General features: G+C 28.1%; 1 protein-coding gene across 1 annotated transcript; it reads right to left on the bottom strand.

The window, feature by feature from the left end:
- Positions 1–881: 881 nt before the first annotated feature.
- Positions 882–17,663, bottom strand: LOC135926183 (ATP-dependent RNA helicase DDX55-like). Its single transcript, XM_065461937.1, has 10 exons — positions 17,554–17,663; positions 13,631–13,847; positions 13,447–13,584; positions 12,640–13,139; positions 11,290–11,425; positions 9,996–10,981; positions 6,478–7,045; positions 4,775–4,885; positions 1,918–1,981; positions 882–1,067 (listed from the first exon to the last, which is right to left on the bottom strand). The coding sequence occupies exons 2-9, from the start codon at positions 13,742–13,744 to the stop codon at positions 1,937–1,939; spliced, it is 2,598 nt and encodes an 865-aa protein (XP_065318009.1). The 5' UTR covers positions 13,745–13,847; positions 17,554–17,663; the 3' UTR covers positions 882–1,067; positions 1,918–1,936.
- Positions 17,664–19,751: the final 2,088 nt, after the last annotated feature.

Genomic DNA, 19,751 nt, shown 5'->3' with positions numbered 1-19,751 from the left:
TGATCGGTATTTAGGATTTACGCTAAAAAATCATAATCTCTCCTTAAGATCCTTATTTTTATGTTATATATATAATTAGCGTCAATTTAAAAGTTTTATATTTTGAACAATGAAATTATTACGTATCATTCATTATTAATAAATAAAAATGCTTATGATTAATTATAGCCTCAAAAAAACTATTAGAAAGCTCCTTGCATGGGGCTTGGGCAAATTTCAAAAATATGATTATATTCTTAAAAATATTTATAGACATGTTTATAGAGTATAGTTATAGGTATCGAATAATATATTGTTCTTTATAAATTCTAAAAGAACACAGAAGTTATAGCCGTTCAGATTTAAAGGTAATCAAATATAAAGGGAATGCCGTACACTATGTTTTTTTACATTACTATTATACAATAGAATTATTCTTTTAGAAAGTCGATAGCATAGAAGAAGGAGGAAAATTTAACCCTCAATTGTCAAAGCAAATTATTGTTGTATAAAAAAAATTATATATTTTATACAAATTAACATTCATTTTTTCTAGAAGTTCATTATAAAAAATATAAATATATGAAATTAACTATAATATTGTGAAATAACATCGTCGGCTGAGTATCAGTGTTCCATATCCACTTTTTGGCAAAATACTTCCTTTTTTTGATAAATGAATTCTTCACTATTATATTCTTATATATCCACGATAAAAATGTTAAAATATTATTGAAAATAATCATTTATTTCCATTATTACTTCGTGATTTCCTATTCAAAATACAAGAAATCTTTTTTATTAAATGCTCTTCTGAGTGGAGAATTTTAAAAAAGTGATATAGAACATTTTAATACTCAGCAGAAGAGAAGGATTGTTAAAAAAAATAGATACTCGAGAGATTTATTATGAATTTTTGGGGAAATTCTGTATAATATTTATAATATCATTGTTTTTTTATTGTATGTATATATATTATAAAGTATGCGAAATGTGTTTTTTTTCTGCGAAAAAGGCTGTCACGATATAACTATTAAATTGAGCCCTAGCCTTTTTTAGACTTGATGGGATAACTGAAAAATTGGCACCTAACAATAATATAAAGTAAATGTTATATTGGGGGGATAGATATTTATAGTTCAATAAAACATATATATATATTAGAGATCTGCAAAGTTAGGCCCGGCCCGAGTCCGGCCCCCGAACGGGCCGGGCTTTACCCTAATTCTATTTAAAATAATTGGGTTTGGGCCGGGCCTAATATTTTTAAAAAAATTAGGACCGGGTCGGGTCGGACCTTGGAAATTTTTTTAAATATATGTAAATCTATCAATTATATATTGAATTTTTTATGTAAAATAAAAATATTTGATTTTATATATTGAAACTAAACGACATATAACATATGTCTTTTATTTTGAGTTATAAGAATTAATTTCTATATTTAAATAAATTCGGGCCGGGTCTGTAAATTTTTTTTAAAAAAAATTTCGGGCCGGGCTTGAAAATTAGGCTCGATGCAGATCACTAATATATATTATCATGATATGGCATAAAGCAGCGCCCAAAGTCTGACAGAAATAGAATCGGTCAAACTCTGATAGATATTTTCCCGGAATCAGTCGGCCAGATCCTGATTTCCATAGCCCGATTCGAACAATTTTTTTGGACTTTAAAATAATTGTAGGATTTGGTGGGACAAATCTTTTAAAAATTTTTCATCGCATCTGTTTTGATCGGTAAAACAGAGCCCTAGCTTTCCGGTTTAGAAATTTACAAATTAAAAGAGGAATCTTTTCCCATCAGTCACTTATTAAATTTTTTACATCTTTAAACTCATTGTCAGCTAATAAAACATAATATAAATAATGTATACTTGTTTTATTAACAACAAATTCAATTTTTGAAATTAATAAGTTATTGTAAAAAAAAAATTACCGTGAAATGGCATAAATTTTCACAACCCAGAATAGAATTCTTTATCAAAATCACTGGTATTTATCTGTATTCAATTAATTTTAAAATAAATTATCGTGAATAGTTTATATTTTTAAAAATGGGAGACTAAGGTAAAAAATAATAATTAATTTTAATTCATCAAACTATGAATGAGCTCGATTTCTTATGAGTTAGTCTTGAGTGTTTATTTTGAAATAAGATTAAATGGCTAACAATTCACCAGTTAAACAGTTTTTTGTTTGGAACTTTCTTTTGTCCACCCAAGCTATTTTTATCGTATATAATATGTAAACGGTGGTACATAATTATTGTTCACAATTGCCTTCTTCGATAAATACATTCGCACTTCTATAGAGTCTTTCCCTTCGTAATTGATCCTGCCTATCAGGTTTTCATAATGGTCACTGACTCGAGGATGAAAAATGGTAAGATATAAGGCGTGTGAAGTTTCAATAATGGATCCATGGTAATAATTGTGTCATTTCGATGGCCTGTCGCATATGAGTAGGCAGCACTGGGGGGTTGCCATAATAATAATTTTAAAACCTATCAAAGTGGCTCAATTAGATGAAAAATTGCAAAAAAAAGAAATTAATTAGAAAGTGGGAGATTAGGCATACGACATCGAATAAAATTCATGGTTTACCGACAGAAAACTGGCAATTATGGCTGCACCACAATTTTATCACCGATTCGCGATATTCATTTCACGAATAACCGATATCGATATTTACATTCATTTTTTTGTCATTATGTAATAAAAGATAATAAAAATCTGTATAATTATTTTTTACGCGTTTCATTAAAATATTAACTTATTTCGGCTCTTAAAATCAAAAAGAATTACAAAGTTTAAAATTCAAAATTCTAAAAATATCTTAGGTTTAAATATGTAGAAATGTCTTATTTTTTAGAGAATAATTATATTTCCATAATTTTTTTTAATGATGATCAGAATTTTTACTTATCTATTTTAGACTTAATATGAATAAGATTTATATGCTAGCACCCTATATATATATATATTCATATTAAATTTTCTGTATAACAAACTATGCATCTTTATTTGAATAAAAAGTAAAAATAAATTAGATATCAATTAACAAAATAATCACCAGCAGGCCTGGCCCTACCTGGGCCTGTATTTTAATTTTTTAAATATACCCGAGCCGGGCCTAAAAAATTTTACTAAAAATACCCAGGCCGGGCCATATATTTTAAAATCAAATATTTTAAATCGCCATTATTAGATATAAAAATTTTAAATATATAAAATATATTTTAAAAAAATTAGGGTCGAGCCTGAAGATTTTTTAGAAAAAAATCCGGGTCCGTCCGTGCAAATGGTACCTCTGCAGGTCTCTGAGAAATAAATGAAATATAAAATATTTAAAATTATAATATTCGATATTTCTCCTTATAAAGATAAGAGCCTCAAGTTTATGTGATAATAGGTTTCTCCTATGAAAGCCATCACCAACGGTGCTGAAGACTGATACTAATTGAGCACTTGTTGCAGGAGATGCTAAATATTAACCTGCAAGGTATGATAAAGTTGGAAAATTATGAGCATTATCCAATAATCAAGAGAATCGATAGTAAAAATATTGATATCTTTGTTAATTAATCATATTCAAATGATTAAACAAGACACAATAAAATTTTGGGTAATTTTCTTTTATTTACTTCTTCTATGGTTAGAAAATGTAAAAAAATATTAAACATTTTTATCTTATAAGACACTTTTTTATGAGAGTTATAAAGATTTATTACAAGAAAGGAAAATTAGTTCAAAAATAAATAAAAAATTTCTATAAAATAAAAATTTGCATAAAATCGGCATCAGCTGCATATTAAAAAATATCGGCCAATCCAATATCGGCGAGGATCCGATACCGAAATTTAATATTGGTATAGCCCTATCTATCATAGGACAAGAGGATCAGGTAGGAGAAAAATTTGGGAGAAGGAAATATAGAAGGGCGGCGAATAAAAAATAAAAACGACGGATAAAAACGAAAATGGCGAGGGAAGAGTCAACAAATTATATCAAAGGAAGACTACCATAAAAATCACACAGTTAAATTAATTATATGTAGACAGCTGTTACAAACCATAAGCTATAAATGAACTCATGCAAAGAAAGTTCCGAAAAATCTGAACGAAGATAAATATGTAATTATTACCGGCAATATGTAACGAATATAATTTGATAATTGTATATATATTCATTGCCATTAGCCATTGTATGGCATTACTTATTTTGAAAAAAACCCGATTATAGAAACAAGTCTACTAATTATAATTTCTTGACCCACCAGAGTTCATTGGTTTTAATAGCTACCATAATATGATAGATTTATTGATTTTATATAAAAATCAGAAATCGGAGGTACACGTTTTTAGGTGCGACCTAATTTTCAATTTCATTTGGATTTTTTCTTAAAATTTAATTTCTAAGCTTACCCAGAATTTTTTTAATTTTGTCATTCTTAATCATTTTGGATATATTTTGTTTCAAAAGCGAAATGGAAAAATAAATAAGAGGAGTAGCAAACAATTAATGTCTATACAATTCATCACGCGATTTTTCAACTGATTTGATATATAATTTAAATTCATTTGTTAAAAAAATAAACCCAGCCCGGGTGCAATGGCGAGTGGGTCTATATGTTTCCGATATAAGATAAACTAATTAGAATTCAGTTTGGGTCGGACCGAACCGTAAAAATTTTCGGGTGTTCAGCCAGATCCAGAACTAATTTTACCAGGGGCCGGGTAACTGATCTCTAGTACTAATAGTGTATATATTTAATGATATAATAAAAAAAAATACCTTTTTCTTTTTGAGCTTTTTAAGCAACCTGGCGTCTATAGCGAATTCTTGAATGTCTTTCTTATCCAAAACCTGCTTTCTTTTTGCCCTCCGTCTCCGACTTAAAATTTTCTAAAACAAGAAAATAAATTTTAAAAAATCAATTTATTAAATATAAAATCCGGCTAAAGAGAGTAAACTTAGCCATGACTCGAGTTTCTAGTCGGAAAATCGAATTCGACTTGATTCGACTAGCGCATAAGAATACTGAGCAGATTCAAGAGCTAAATTCCTAAGCAGACTCGTTTTTTTTTAGAAAATTATAGTTTAAGAAATGACTTTTTAGTTTTACATTAAATAAAATGAAACTGATTTAAGCCAATTTCCAATTACTGAAAATAACAGAATCTAGGCGCTTTCTTTTTCCCCCCAACATGTAGCCGGCAGTTAAAATTTTGCTTGCTGCCTGCTGAAAAACAAATCAATAAATTATTTTCTACTCTCAACCCGACCCATACAATCCAACCCAATTTGACAAGTATCGCGTTGATTCGACCTGACCAAACCGGTCCCAATTCGGTAGTCAGATATTTAATAAAAGAAAAAAATTGAAATAATAAAAATATTTATTTTTGCTTAAAGTCGGAATCAATTTTCCCTCCAGAAACTAATCAATTTAAGAATCAAAATAAACCAAGAGAATGGAAGAGTAGAGGAAAAAGTAGCTAAAAAAATTATTCACAAGTAAATTCTTCAGTAGATAGTGAGCTAAATTTTTGAAATTTGGTCAGCATGTTAGAAGATTGTGTCTAAATTCTGATATATACTTGGCAATAGCGACGGACCTAATGGCTAGGGGTTTGTTAAACGGCTCGTTTTGAGACGATTTTTTAAAACGGCTAACTCAATATTTTAACCAGAAAAATATTGCCTTAGCCTCGAGATTTCGATAATATATGATTGGATCTTTGTTCCTTCAGTGAGCAAAATCTTCAGGCTTACGTAATATTTTTCTGGGTGAAATAATGAGTTAGCCGTTTTTAAAAATCGGCTCAAAATGAGCCGTTTAACAACACTAGCCAGGGTACAAATTTCATTTAATTAAATATATTTCATAATCGTTTTCATCTTATTTTTTTAATAAATCGAAAAAATAGATAAATAAATTACAAATTATCTATGTTATTAAAAAATAAATTTTCAGAACTATTAATTTTAAAAAGAATTGTCGGCTTATGAATTTAACTCGTGAGTCGACATATCAAGTATTTATTCGAGGATTTGCAATATTAAAAATTTTTATGATATGCTCACAAGTTGTGTTAATTCTAAATTTAAGTAAATGGTAGTAATATATTATTTATTAAATCATAGTTTTATTTAAAGATTACAAAACACCTAATTTGTTAAACCCTAGCTTTAGGTATCGTTAATAGTAAGTGCCATATAGCTATATAATTTAGCACTATGTATTTTAAAAATTTCATCGCTTGAGTGCCATCGCGCTTAAAATGATGCATTAGTCTAAGTGATTCTGACAAATTTCAATGTTATAACCTACATAATATTTGGTTGTTGCTGTATCCTCAAACTTAATGAAAAAAGTTGCCAAAATTATTTTTTTTGACTCACAAACAGCCATGAATATATTAACAATTCTACACAATTAACCGAATATAAATAAAATATAAACATTACTAATTTTTTTTTTAAGAAAAATTTACTTTTGATCCCTTTATCTTAGAATCTGGTTTATCCTCAGTGTTAGAACCTTTGATAAGATCGGAACATTTCTTTTCGGCCAAAATTTTCAATCTTTTCTCTTCGAGGTCCGGGTCAGTGTATGGTACGCTTCCAATGTCTAGACTCGGAAAAGGAACTTTAAATCCCAAAATTTCCCCTCTTATTGTTGATAGAAGAGGCTCTAATTTCACATTACCTCTTTCTTCCTTTTTTTCTGGGTTAAGAAATGATGGATCCAAGTGTTTCGAATCGATATTCGATACAAATACTTCTTCCTTCAATTTCGCGTGATTTAATCGGTTATAATCGGATTGCCTATGTTGCTTAGCTACTTCTGGCATTTTGGGTAAGTACAGAAGACCAAAACCATTGGCCAATTCGCCGAGCGGTAAGTCTTTAACCCGGAAGATCAAATTAAGCTTATTTTCAGCGTAGGATCTGACGTGCGATACAAACGCTTTGACACCTTTAAGCATGAAGGATCTGTCCCTTTGGGCTTCACATCGCACGAGTTCCAATATATCAGGAATTTCAGGGTTTGAAATAAGGCTTAAAAATGGAAATATATGAGGAGATGGGGGTTAAAAGATAAGTTCTTTAAAAAAAATTATAGTTTATTAGAGTGTGACCTAATATCAAAAAAAAATTAAATAAATTTATTAAGCTATTTTTCATGTAAAATTAAAATAGTGGTCTAAATCATTTTTTCAATTTATAAAAATTTATAAAATTCTTGCGAAAAAAGTAAACAAATAATTATCAAAATAAAACAAAAAAATCAAAATCATGTTTTTTATCCAAAAAAAATCATCGATTGATTTAATTATTCCAATGATATTATAAAAATTTTTTAAACTCCTCAAACCTAGATGCGCCCAATAAGAGTGATAAATAACACTAGTCAAAATATATTTTTACCTTAACCATAACAAATTTTATGTTTTAACCCATACCCTGGTCAAGGCCAAATCTATCTAACAACCATAGCCTTCATTTAATACTTCTATTGAATATTTATGTTATAATTCTTTTACAAATTCCTGATCTTGTAAGACCTAGACCGACCCACTTGAATTATGATCAACATTGCAATCAAAAGCTATTTTAATTATCTTTTATTAGATAATCATATCAATCTTTTATTAGATAATCATATTAATCTTTTATAATAATTAAAATATTTATGCCCCTCCCTCAGGACCTACCTATATTTGCTCTTTAAAAAGGTGCGGTTGACCTCCAAGTGGGTAGATTTTTTTGAGCAATTATCGGTTAATAACTAATATTTAACACATCTACTTTTATAAGCCCAAAAAAGAAATACCTCTAAAAGTGAAAATATATAAATAAAATCAAAAATAAAGTGAAATGCGTTTTAAATTAAGATTCCTTATTATTAAGGTACCGTATTAGGGGGATATTACACCAGATGTTAAAACAAAATAAAAGGATATTATTATATTTTTATCTTAATCATACTTAAACATTAATCTATGTTAAAAAAATATTAAACATTAAATGTCACACTTAAAAAATTTTTTTAAAAAAATATAAAGTTTTGTCATCACATATTTTCTTTTAACTTAGTTAACGATATTTTATGTAGAATAATTTTAAAAATAATGATAAATTATTCATCTTAGTTATTAGATCTTAGTCAAAATCTTTTATTTCTGAAAATAGTTTTTTTCTCTCACTTTATTTTATCATATTTGAGACATAACTTTAATTTAATATTTTATTCAATTCGTATATTACATATAAACATTATATAATAAATTCGTAATTACATTAATACATGAATATTGATTATATAAAATATGAAATATTTAATGGTAGTTCATATCATAGTCATAAATTGCTTGCTTAGTAGTACCTATTTAATTAAAATATTAAAAAATGTTAATCGTAATTTATTATATAATTAGATTACTTTAGTCAATAGGTAGTCCACGATAGCCCAGCTCCAAATATTGTTGCATATGATTATAAAAATTTGTAAAATCATAAGGAATAAATTGATGCATAATTTGATTAATATTTGTTATTATGTGGTCCCTTGTGCTTGGTCTGGGAATTAATGACCTATATTTGTTTTTGAAGACCCCGAAAAAATTTTCAATTGGGTTCAATTGTGGTGATTATGGGGGGAGATACTCTATTCTCTCTTTAAAGGCATCAATTAGATGACTTTTATGTATAGAAGCATTATCCATAACTAAGATGGCATCTGGTGGTAACATACTAATAATCTCCATTAACGAATTTCGGAATAATATACCATTATATGATCCTTCGATGATTTTAAAATGTATAACTTCCACAAATTCCTATAGTGCAAAGTACACTTACATTTTTCCCTTTTGAGGATGGAACCTTTATTGTTGGTCTCACATTGAGTGGTGCCCAAGCATAGACAGGTACAACATGAAAATTGATGCCTGTTTCGTCGAGAAAATAGAGTCTTTCTCTGGAGATGTTCAGCAATTTGCGGCAATATACCTGCCGAATATTGATAGCTCCTGGTGTATTCCTGCAATCTGGTACTTTCCCAGCTCTTTTTTTGGACCATCGGATGTTTTTGATATATTTCCTTATGGTTCCAATATTTTTTGGCAAACCAGAAGGCAAATTCTCAATTATATCCTTCACCGTGAAGGTATTATTGTCCATTAGCAAATCCATAACTTGCCTTTCAATGTTTGCTGTATCTTTTATTTTTCTCCCTCTTTGTTTAAGAGAGAATTCCTTTAAAGGCTCACCAATAATTTCTGGGAATGTATCCCTTTTTATTTTATGTACTGAGGCCTTCGACATATTAACAAATTTAGCAATGTCCTTAATCTTCATCTGTTCTTCCTCTGGCATTACTAAAATTTTCATTACCATTTCAATTTTATCTTTGTTCCAACAATTTTATGTTCTTTTGGGTTTAGGAATGGAGGATACTTGAGAATGATTTATATTTTCATTAATAGTTGCTAAAGAATTATTATTTGCAGAAATGCTAGAATGTGATTGATAATTTTCCATATCATTCCCATCTGAGATTGGCAAAGAATAATTTACAGAAGTACTTGGGAGTAAAGGAGAGTTATTAAAATTATAAAGTAAGTAGTCTATATTAAACATTATATGTGTAAAGATTGAAAAATTAATTAATATTAAATTAAATATACAAAAATATTAAATTATGTAAATGATATGTGAAAAAATATGTTTTCTTTATGTTAAAAAAGTTTTTTTAATTATAAACTTCAAGTGCGGCATTTTTTTAAAAAGTTGTTTAATATTTTTTTAACATAGATTAATGTTTTAGTATGATTAAGATAAAAATATAATAATATCCTTTTATTTTGTTTTAACATCTGGTGAAAAATATCCCCCTCTTCACTGTATTTCTTACACTTGAAAAAGTAAATTATTTTAAGTACCCATTAAAAAATCTTGATTCCTTTGAAAATTACTACACATATAAAATATATTTTCTTAAAGTTACCTTTTATTTCCCTTTAAAAGTAAGGGTCTGATAGCTACGCCAAAACTCACGGCCAGATATTCCACTATATCTGTTTCCGGCCCAGGGCTATGTAACATGAGCAGAGCTCGGCCTAGTTGGTCAGCTCTGGCTGTTCTTCCCGACCTGTGAACAAACATCTGACCATCACTGGGTGGATCAAAATGGACTACCCAGTCTAATCCGGAAATGTGTATTCCCCTGGCCATTAGGTCCGTCGCTATTAGGATGTGTTTCGTATCTAGTTCATGGCTAAGATTAGATACGCTTTTGCCCCGCTTTTTGGCATTTTTGACTAGTTTTTTTGTAGATGTGTCAGAAATTTCATCTATATTTGTTAAAGTGTCGGCGGTAAGGATAGATATCGACGAATTTGTTTCGAGTTTTCCAGATATAAAATTTCCGGCATTTTTATTGGGTGTCTTGTCGAGATGATCGACATCGTCTAGCGATTTAAAGGAACCTAATATTTTGGAACGTTTTGAAGCCCTCATTTTGCGGTGTAGGCAAGACACGAGAGGTCGAAATTCTTTGTATGAATTAAAAGAACTAACTCGGCGACAACGTTCAGTCTCGAAATTTTCTGATTGGTTTTGCCCCGTTATCGTATTTCTATAATTATTCCTATCATTATTTTTGGCATCTTTTACGTCGCTAAAACCGTAAAATTCATCGAAAAACAGTTTTAAGGCTTTGGCAAAATATAGGGCGCTGGATCTATTGCTAACAAATACCAAAATTTTCTTGGCACTGTATAAAGGTGAATCCTGGCTTATGAGCAAGCCCACGAGAGAATTCAATTTAGATGAGTAGTCCGAAACGTGGTAGAAACATTTGAGGGAAGCCGGAACGCTATTAGTTGCAAGGGTTATCGTGGGGTCACATGACAAGGAAGCCATTTTCTGTCTAACTATCACTGAAACGGGATCTCTTAGGCCAGCCTTGATTAAGCCATCGATCTGTTCATTCTACATATAATTTAAAGCGATCGTTAAATATAAATTTAAAGAAAACTATTAAGCAATATAAAACTAAATTTAAGCATATTCCATATTTCTTCATCACAACACATTAATTTATCTCCAAAATAAATTCGAATATTTATTATTTTTGTGAATCACAGTTAAATTGAGTTAAATGAATTATGATATTTGACAAATCTAGGGATAGAAAGGTAGTAAAAAAATATAAAATAGTGTTGTCACAACTCTAAATAATTTAATGACAAATAATGGTCTTCCGACCAAAGAGAAAATAAATATCTAAGATGACCTACCAAAGTAGCTGAAAAGAGGCAAGTTCTTCTCTGTTTAGGCAAGTAGCTGAGGATATTTTGTAAGCTAGGCATGAATCCCATCTCCAAAAACTTGTCCCCTTCATCTAATACCAAGTTTTCGATTTCATTGACACACCTACATGTGATATAAAAAAAATAGTAGAATGAGTATACCAAGTGACTTAAAAACATAGCGTTTTGAAATATTTATAGTACTAAAAAAGTGTTATTCGCCTTTTTTTGCAAATTTATGTTTTTAATTAAGAATATATTTAATTTAAAATTTTCAAATTTTTTTGGAATTTGATCGATAAGTTTCTCTGAAAATTGAGATTTAAAAATAATGCAAAACTTTCAATATTTTTTTTCAAAAATTGGTTAGATGGGTTCAATATATATATATTTTATAATAAAATATAAAATTTCATAAAAAACGATGGGCGCGTTTTGTTAAAATACCGATTTCAAAATGGAAAAGTAATACGTTTAAAATTTTATCAAAATCGGGATTACCCATTTATGTGAAATAATGTTTTTAAATATTGTTCTGGGCAAAAAATGCTCGATTTAAATTTATGTTCGATAATAAATATATTATCTAACAGGAAGGTAGTTTTAATCAATCATTATTTAAATCAAACCCAACCATCATAAAAAGACCAATTTTTATGCTTATATCCCTAATACCTCAAAAGTTATAAGAGCAACAGGTTAACCTTTTACTCAACCCTTAATTTATGAAATAAATTTCGTAAAAATCGAAAGGTTTTGTTCTAAAATCATGTTTTTCTTAAAATCGATGTATATAAAATAATTTTGTACAAGTTATCCAACCCAGTCATCTGACATGATTTAATTTAACAGCCAAGCAATTTTAAAAATCTTTTAATGAAATCAATTTATCATAAAATCAATAATCATTAGATTATTATTATGAATAGAATTAAAATATAATTAATATTAATAAAGAAATTGATCTCATAAACAGATTTTAAAAATCGATCAGCTGTTAAATGATGTCAGATCAGGTATAGTTTTTATGATGATAAAGACTAGCCCAATTCTAAGTTTTAAAAAGGCAAAACAACTGTTGGGCACATAAAAATAGGTGTCTAGCCTGACTCAAAAACCAACCATTATAATACTTATTTTAACATATAAAAGCTGCAAAATAATAACATTAACAAAAAAATTATTAAATAAAGTATTGGATACATTTTTAGTAAATATTTCAATTTCAGAATGATTTAATAAATAGCAAATTAGACAGTTCTACTTTCAAGTACAAAGTTATTTTATAACAAAAAAAAATGAAGCTAGGAAATTTTTATAATATTGAACTAATAAAACCTTGAAAGGGTGATTGGTCGTTGACAGATGCCATTGTTGATCGTAATTTTAATAGATCGTGATAATAGATATTCAAGTCGCCCAGGAGTGGCTATCAAAATATGGCAGCCTCCCATCTCCACAAAACGTTTCAAATCTAGCTCTGGGCTGCCTAAACCACCAACCATTAGACAACATCTGATAATTGGATTAACAATTTGTGGAATGAAATTTGTGTTGCTAACATTATTTAAAGCATTTGAATCATCCAGATATTTTGGATTAATAGACTCATTTGTAAGAGTGTTTGATGTAGTGTTCAAATTTTGTTCATTGTTCAAGACATTTACATCATCCACATTTTTGATATTGCTAAAGTTGTTTGTTGTATTTAAGTCACCTTCTTTGTGTGGGATATTTGTATTGTAATAATCTGCAAAGAAATTTAAAAACTGTTCTGTAATGACTTGATAGGTTTGTTGAGCTAATTCTCTAGTAGGGGATAGGATAATGGTTTTTATCTTAAGGTTATAAGAAAAATGAGATAATTAATTCCATAATTTGTTTCATGGGCAATATTGCAACAAGGGTTGACTATTTATAGATCCAAAGATAACATAACAAAATATATCTTATACAAATACATATTTCTTCCATAAGAATGAAGATAACATAATAAGAAAGGTGTATAAATAACTCCAAAAATATTGACTAACAAGATTTATTTCATTGATGTTATCACAACATTAAATAAAAATATTTATTACCATACAAATCACTTCTAATCAATAATTTAAAATATAGGTAAAAATTTCCAAAAATTCATACTTTAAAATCTTTGATATTGCAATTCGAACGAAGTAATTTTTCCAATATAGGAATAACAAATGCGAGTGTTTTACCACTACCTGTGACAGCTTCAACACAGACATCTTTATTTCTTAAGAAGAGAGGAATTGTAGCAGCCTTATTTTAATAATTAATATTTAATAAAATCATCACTATATTATACCTGAACAGGAGTTGGTCTGACATATTTTAATTTCTCTAAAGCCTTTATAATTACATGAGAAAGGAGAGTGTCATTTAAATTTTGCCATGCGTTATTATCATAAATATTTTTCATGGATAGATGATGTGAAAGAAATGTCAAGATCAAGGGATCTTTTTTATCATATGGACTGTTAAATAATAAACCAAATGTCACTCGAAGGTTTTTCGGGTTGAATCTTCAAAATATAGAATATCAGCATTATGTATTCTATGTGATTGTCTTTCCCATTAGTATTTTAGTTAATCATATGTATTTCTATCCATTTACTTCCAACTTCACAAATATAACAACTTTTTTCAGACTTTTATCCTTAAGTATTAGTTAAGAATGAGAATCGTGTTCGTTTTAGCATTAATATATAATCTTATTTTTTTGTTCCAGGTATTTCTTTTTACATCAAAATTCTAGAGGAATATAAAATCAATGAATTAATTTAACCCATAACCCATCCTCATAGGCATATCTATATTTTTCTAAGAGAGGTGGGGCTCTATAGGTAGGTTTTCGATATAAATTTTATTAGAGGTCCTTAGATCTACTTATTGTATGCCTTTGGCGATATTATATTTTTATAAAAATCATTTTGGGTTTTCACTCATTTTTTTATAAAAATGTTTTCTCTAAAAATTTAAAATTATAGTCGTTATTTTAAAATATTTACATTTACAATTTTTCTTCTAAATTCTTTTTTATAGTGATATATTTTTATATTTTTGAGGAAGAAGAGGATGTGTAAGGCGAAATTTTTATCGCTTAAAATAATATTATGCCCCGTCTAGTGTGAGTTATATTTTACATTAAAAGAAAATTCGCATCGAATATTATTATAAATAGAATAATAATTGCAAACACAATATTTATTCATCCATATAACACATACAAATAAAAGGCAGGATATAAAAATATATCTAGAGATCCGAATATCACATTATAATAGATATGAATGTTAGGTAGTTAACTCACCCTATTATTAATCATAATATATATATAGATCATTTATAATTGACGAATATATTAATTCATAATGTATAAATAGTATACTACAATATATTCCTACATTACTACAATTTCCCTTCATTAATTGAAAAGAAACCTACATCTCCTAGAGGCATCCACTACTTAAAGTTTCTACTAAAAAAATACCTTTACCTTGTGGTGACCTTTTTAACATCCACTCTTCTCCCCCCAATTAAATTTTGATCTCTCAAAAAAGCATTAATATTAGCAACCTTGGTGTGATTGATCTCGCCTAGAATATAAATATTGTTTCCCTTGTTGCATCAATATCGGCGGACCCCCCCCCCTCAGAGTACCCATATTGATTATTGATTCCATTGTTGATTAGTCTACCACCCGAGATTTGACGAATATAATCATTCATAATGTATAAATAGTATATTACAATATTCCTACATTACTACAAATACAAATATCAGATGTAAAGAAAATATTAAAACTAAAAAAAATTCCTGGGTTTGAACTTGAGAGGTTCCTCACGAAAAGCAAATAATTTTTCACCGTGTGAATCTGCCACTAAAAACTTGTGATTTAATTATTAATATGGAAGTTGCAATTCTGGAGTGCTCTCCGATGACAGAATCTTTTATCCAAAAAAAATTTTTTTTGACCTATCCTGTTGAAAGCCTATCCTCCCATATAAAATGTTTTTACACCCTCACTTAACATAAACATTCACCCTAAGATTCCCATATGCAGAAATTTATGTCAGATTCAATAGCAATTTTAATCATGAGGATTCTCTTCTAAAATATATAGAAAATGAGATCAAACTCACTGCCAGGGGACTCAAGATATTATTAAACATATGCTAAAAAAATAAGTTACATGATAATTTATGATAGAGTACTACTACAAGTCTGCTATAAGCCGGACGGCTAGTAAATATTTTGGAATAATTTTTAATTTAAAAATAAATATACAGAATCCAATATTCTTAAATGCGAAGGAAAAGCGCCATTTTCAAAATATTGTTTGAAAAATAATAAATACTATCTTATAAATGCAAATCCGTTAAGTGATAATTATAGGATAAATGGGAATTTTAATGTCTTTTTTATATTCATTAAATGTAAAATAATATCGGTTAATCGTGAATCTAAATTTTTATCTAATCACACTTCCTAATTGTTTATAATGTTTAACAGCTAAGGAACTTATTAAATTAATGAAATATCAAAGGTCCAATTTTTTATGAAATTTAAAAAAAAGAAAGACAGAAATTAGTGAATTTCCTTAAAAGGTGAAAATTATTTATATAAATATTATATTAAAACTTTAAAATAAAAATATGATAATCCATGAATAAATTAAAAAATAACGGATAACTGCAAAATACCGGATAAGTGCGAAAAAAATTTAGTTTTTCCCCCTGACGCTTCGCATTTGAAATGTTACAACATATAACTTTAATAGTTCCTATTTTTTTAAAAAAAAATATGGTGACTTTTTGCCAGTATTTGAATAAAAAAAAACACGATGTATAACTAAAAAAAGGCAATTAAATAATGTTGTTAAAATTTCTTTGTTAGGACGAAAAATTATATAATCGCAGGATTATAATTAGTGAGTCTGCTATCCCCATTATTTAAAAAATATTTAATCATATTATCATAGGCGTAGCAAGGATTTTGCTGATAGAGGGATCATTATTATGTGGGGGTTCCCGTATATTTTATTGGAGTTTTAAAACCACTTATTGTTGCCTTTGGCTTTGTTAGATTTTTATAAAAAAAAATTTGGTTTTTTTACTTTATTTTTTTATAAAAATGCTTTTTTTTAACAAACAAATTGGAATTACAAGCGTGTTTTAAAAAATTAATAACTTTTACGAATTTTTCTTTTAAATTCTTGTTTATCGTGGATATTATTGTATACATTGGGGGGGGGGGGGTTATTATCTTAATAAGATATTTACGAGAATAGGCAAATTTCCAAATGCCCCGCCACCCAGCTACGACTATGGATATTCTCTTTTTTAAAAATATAAAGTCCTTTTTTACATTGCTATTTTATTAAAAATTGATATCGATGTAAAATAAAAATTAAATTAAGCAAAATGTAAATAAAACAAATGTTTCATTTTACTCTTTATCTTTTAAGAACAATTAAAAGTTTGTGGGATTTTTTTTAAAATTAAAATATTAATTTCATCATCTGCACAATTAATTAATTATCTAAAAAATATAATTTGTAAATATTTTAAAACTCTTCACAGGGATATAAAAACTTTTTCCAATTATTTATTAAAGTTAACTAAGATTTTTCTTTTTTATTCAGATTTACTTATCCAGCAATTATAAGATAAAATACATGACTCAGTATTCGTTTGATCTGAAAAAATAAAGAAAAATAATTTTTCAAACCACCCATAAGTGGGCCACTTTATAGTTTTTCATCGAACAATTTCAAACCCGACCTGACCCAAAAAATTTTTTTAAATTTTCCCGTCCGGTCTAATCTTAAACAATTTTTTTTTATATAACCGAAAAGCCCGAACCCAAAATAAAACTCATTTGGCCGCCCGCCGATTTTTATTAAATATAGGAATTAATTTACTTTTTTTTCTATTTATATTTTTAAGATGAGCATATTCGAGTTTTTGATCATCCTACAAACAAATAAGAAAAACATTGGTGCCTTTTTTAATTACAAGAATTTTATAATATTACCATTTTATTTAAAAAATTTATGCAAATCGGTCCTATATTTTCTTTAAAAAAATATTAAGCCCAACCCCAATGAATTTTAAAAAATGGCCTGAGGGGAGGGTTCGAACCGGATATGAGCCTAGCCTGCTTTCTCTAGACAGATGTTTTTCTGATATTACCGACAAAGAGTAATTTACAGTAGAAAATGAAAACCTCGTCTATCTGAATGTGGGAGTGAATTCAATGTTTATAAGTGAGCTTCGGCAAGGTGCAAAAGTGATCAATTTTTAGTTCCCAAAACAGCTTTCTTTCTAATCGAAAATTTCCCCTAAATATTACCAACCCTAAATATATATTTTTTAAATGTAACAAAAATAATATAAAATGCATTAATTTTTAGACAACTTATAAAGAGGAGTGAAATGAGATATGTTTCTTAAAAATAATGAAGTACAAATATTTAATTTTATTGATGTTTGCATTTTTAGTGCTCACAATAACCACGGTCTCCCCGTGTGAATTTTATTAAAGGTTTAGCATTTGCGGAGGATATTCAATGCAATAATTAGTTTTTAAAAAGGCATAAATTATTGACTAAACTTGTTTTTTATTATAATATATGTATACCTTTAACCTGGTTTATCATATCTACTATATGATATCAAGAATAATTTAATTTGATATTTTATTCGTATGACACACTTCCGGAATAACTGCAAGCAAATTCTATTCCATAAATATCATTATGATAATCTCGTTTTAAATAAAAAAATAAAACATATTAAATATTATTTTATTATTGCTAACTAGCATAAAGGAAAACTAGTTGATTCTAAACAATAATTTATAATTTAATAATTATTATCGTTATATTGCAAAAAATGGTGGTTTGGTTCCTTTCATTTTGGTCAAACAAACAAATTTTAAATCATTAATTGCACAACCTTTTGTCATATGTCTTATAAATACAAATTGTAAAAAAACTTTTTTAATTAACAAAAATAACAATAAAAAATTCTTTAAAAGAATGCATATGAATTCAGATTGTGAGGCATACGCCAGCCATAATTCATATCAATCCTCTATTTACGAATATCTCATTTCCCGCATAGTTCCACTTATAAAGGAACACGATAATATATTAGATGTCGGTAGCGGAGATGGTAAATCCACCAATTTACTATATAAAACTTTATTAACTGCTCATAACAATACTGAATTTGAAGTAAACATTTTAGGGATAGACTTGCTCTCAAGAATGACCGAATACGCTAGGGAACGATATTGTTCTCAAAAAAAATCTTTGACATTCGCTAATATAGATATAGCTAGCAAAAATGCGGCTGAAAATATTTTAAACGCTACTAAAGGAGACGTTATTGATCACGTTGTGTCTTCATGTTGTTTTCATTGGGTGGGGGATCAACTGAAAGCGTTCGCTAATCTACTAAAAGTTATAAATTCGGAAGGAGGCTCTATTAATATAATATTAGGCGATAGAATTGTAGGCAGCTTAAATTACGCGACTGAAAGAGCCTTAGATAATCAAGAATTTAGCCCACATTTAAAAAAATTAAAAGAGTACCATGACGGTTTGTTATTACCTTGGAGACGTGCGTGGATGATGGAACATGATCCTATAATGGCTTATAAGAAAATCTTGATTGAGGCGGGGTATAAAGAAGATAAAATAACGATAGAAAAGTTAGACGAGATTAAATATTCGTTTCAACCTTCTCTCGAAGCCGCTGCGAATTTTGTCCAAGGGTGTTTTCCAGATGTTTTAGCTGATATAGAAAAATCAGGATTGAAGGAACAATTTTTTAAACAGTTTATGAAAAATATGCTGAAATATAATGAAAAACATTACGGTGACAAAATGAAAATGTGCATTCCATTGATGTATGTTCGTTATAGTTTATGAAATTAGAATTAAAAATTATGAACACACGAGGGCCTAATTTATTAATTAAGCAGTAAGTTTTTTACAAAAAAAAATTAACATTCTTAAGTATAAGGTTGTATATATAAAATAGAACTAATTGAAGTATTATTTTAATATATATTTTATTTGTTTCGATTTTGAATTACAAATAAATTTAATATTCTATCAATCAGCAAGGCCCGAACCGGCCCTCAAATATTTTTTTTATAAAAGTTTTTGCAACCTGTTCCATAAAATTTTTTTTATGCGTTGTGTATGTAAAGAAAAATTGAATTTAAATTGTTCTGTTTTAAAAATTAATAGAATCCAATATTAATTCCAAAAGAAATATTATAAATTATATTACGGATATTAATATATAATTTTTTAAATATGAAGGGAGAAAAAATATATTAAGTTCAACTAAAATATTATAATATCGCCCGTTAGGTTTTAAAAAAATAAAATAAAATAAACAAGAAATCAA

Source organism: Gordionus sp. m RMFG-2023, chromosome 3 (assembly GCF_954871325.1).
Source record: "Gordionus sp. m RMFG-2023 chromosome 3, tfGorSpeb1-WG-v2, whole genome shotgun sequence".
In the NCBI taxonomy this organism is placed as follows: domain Eukaryota; kingdom Metazoa; phylum Nematomorpha; class Gordioida; order Chordodea; family Parachordodidae; genus Gordionus; species Gordionus sp. m RMFG-2023.
The sequence above is the reverse complement of the archived record's forward strand: the minus strand, read 5'-3'. Positions and strand labels throughout refer to the sequence as shown.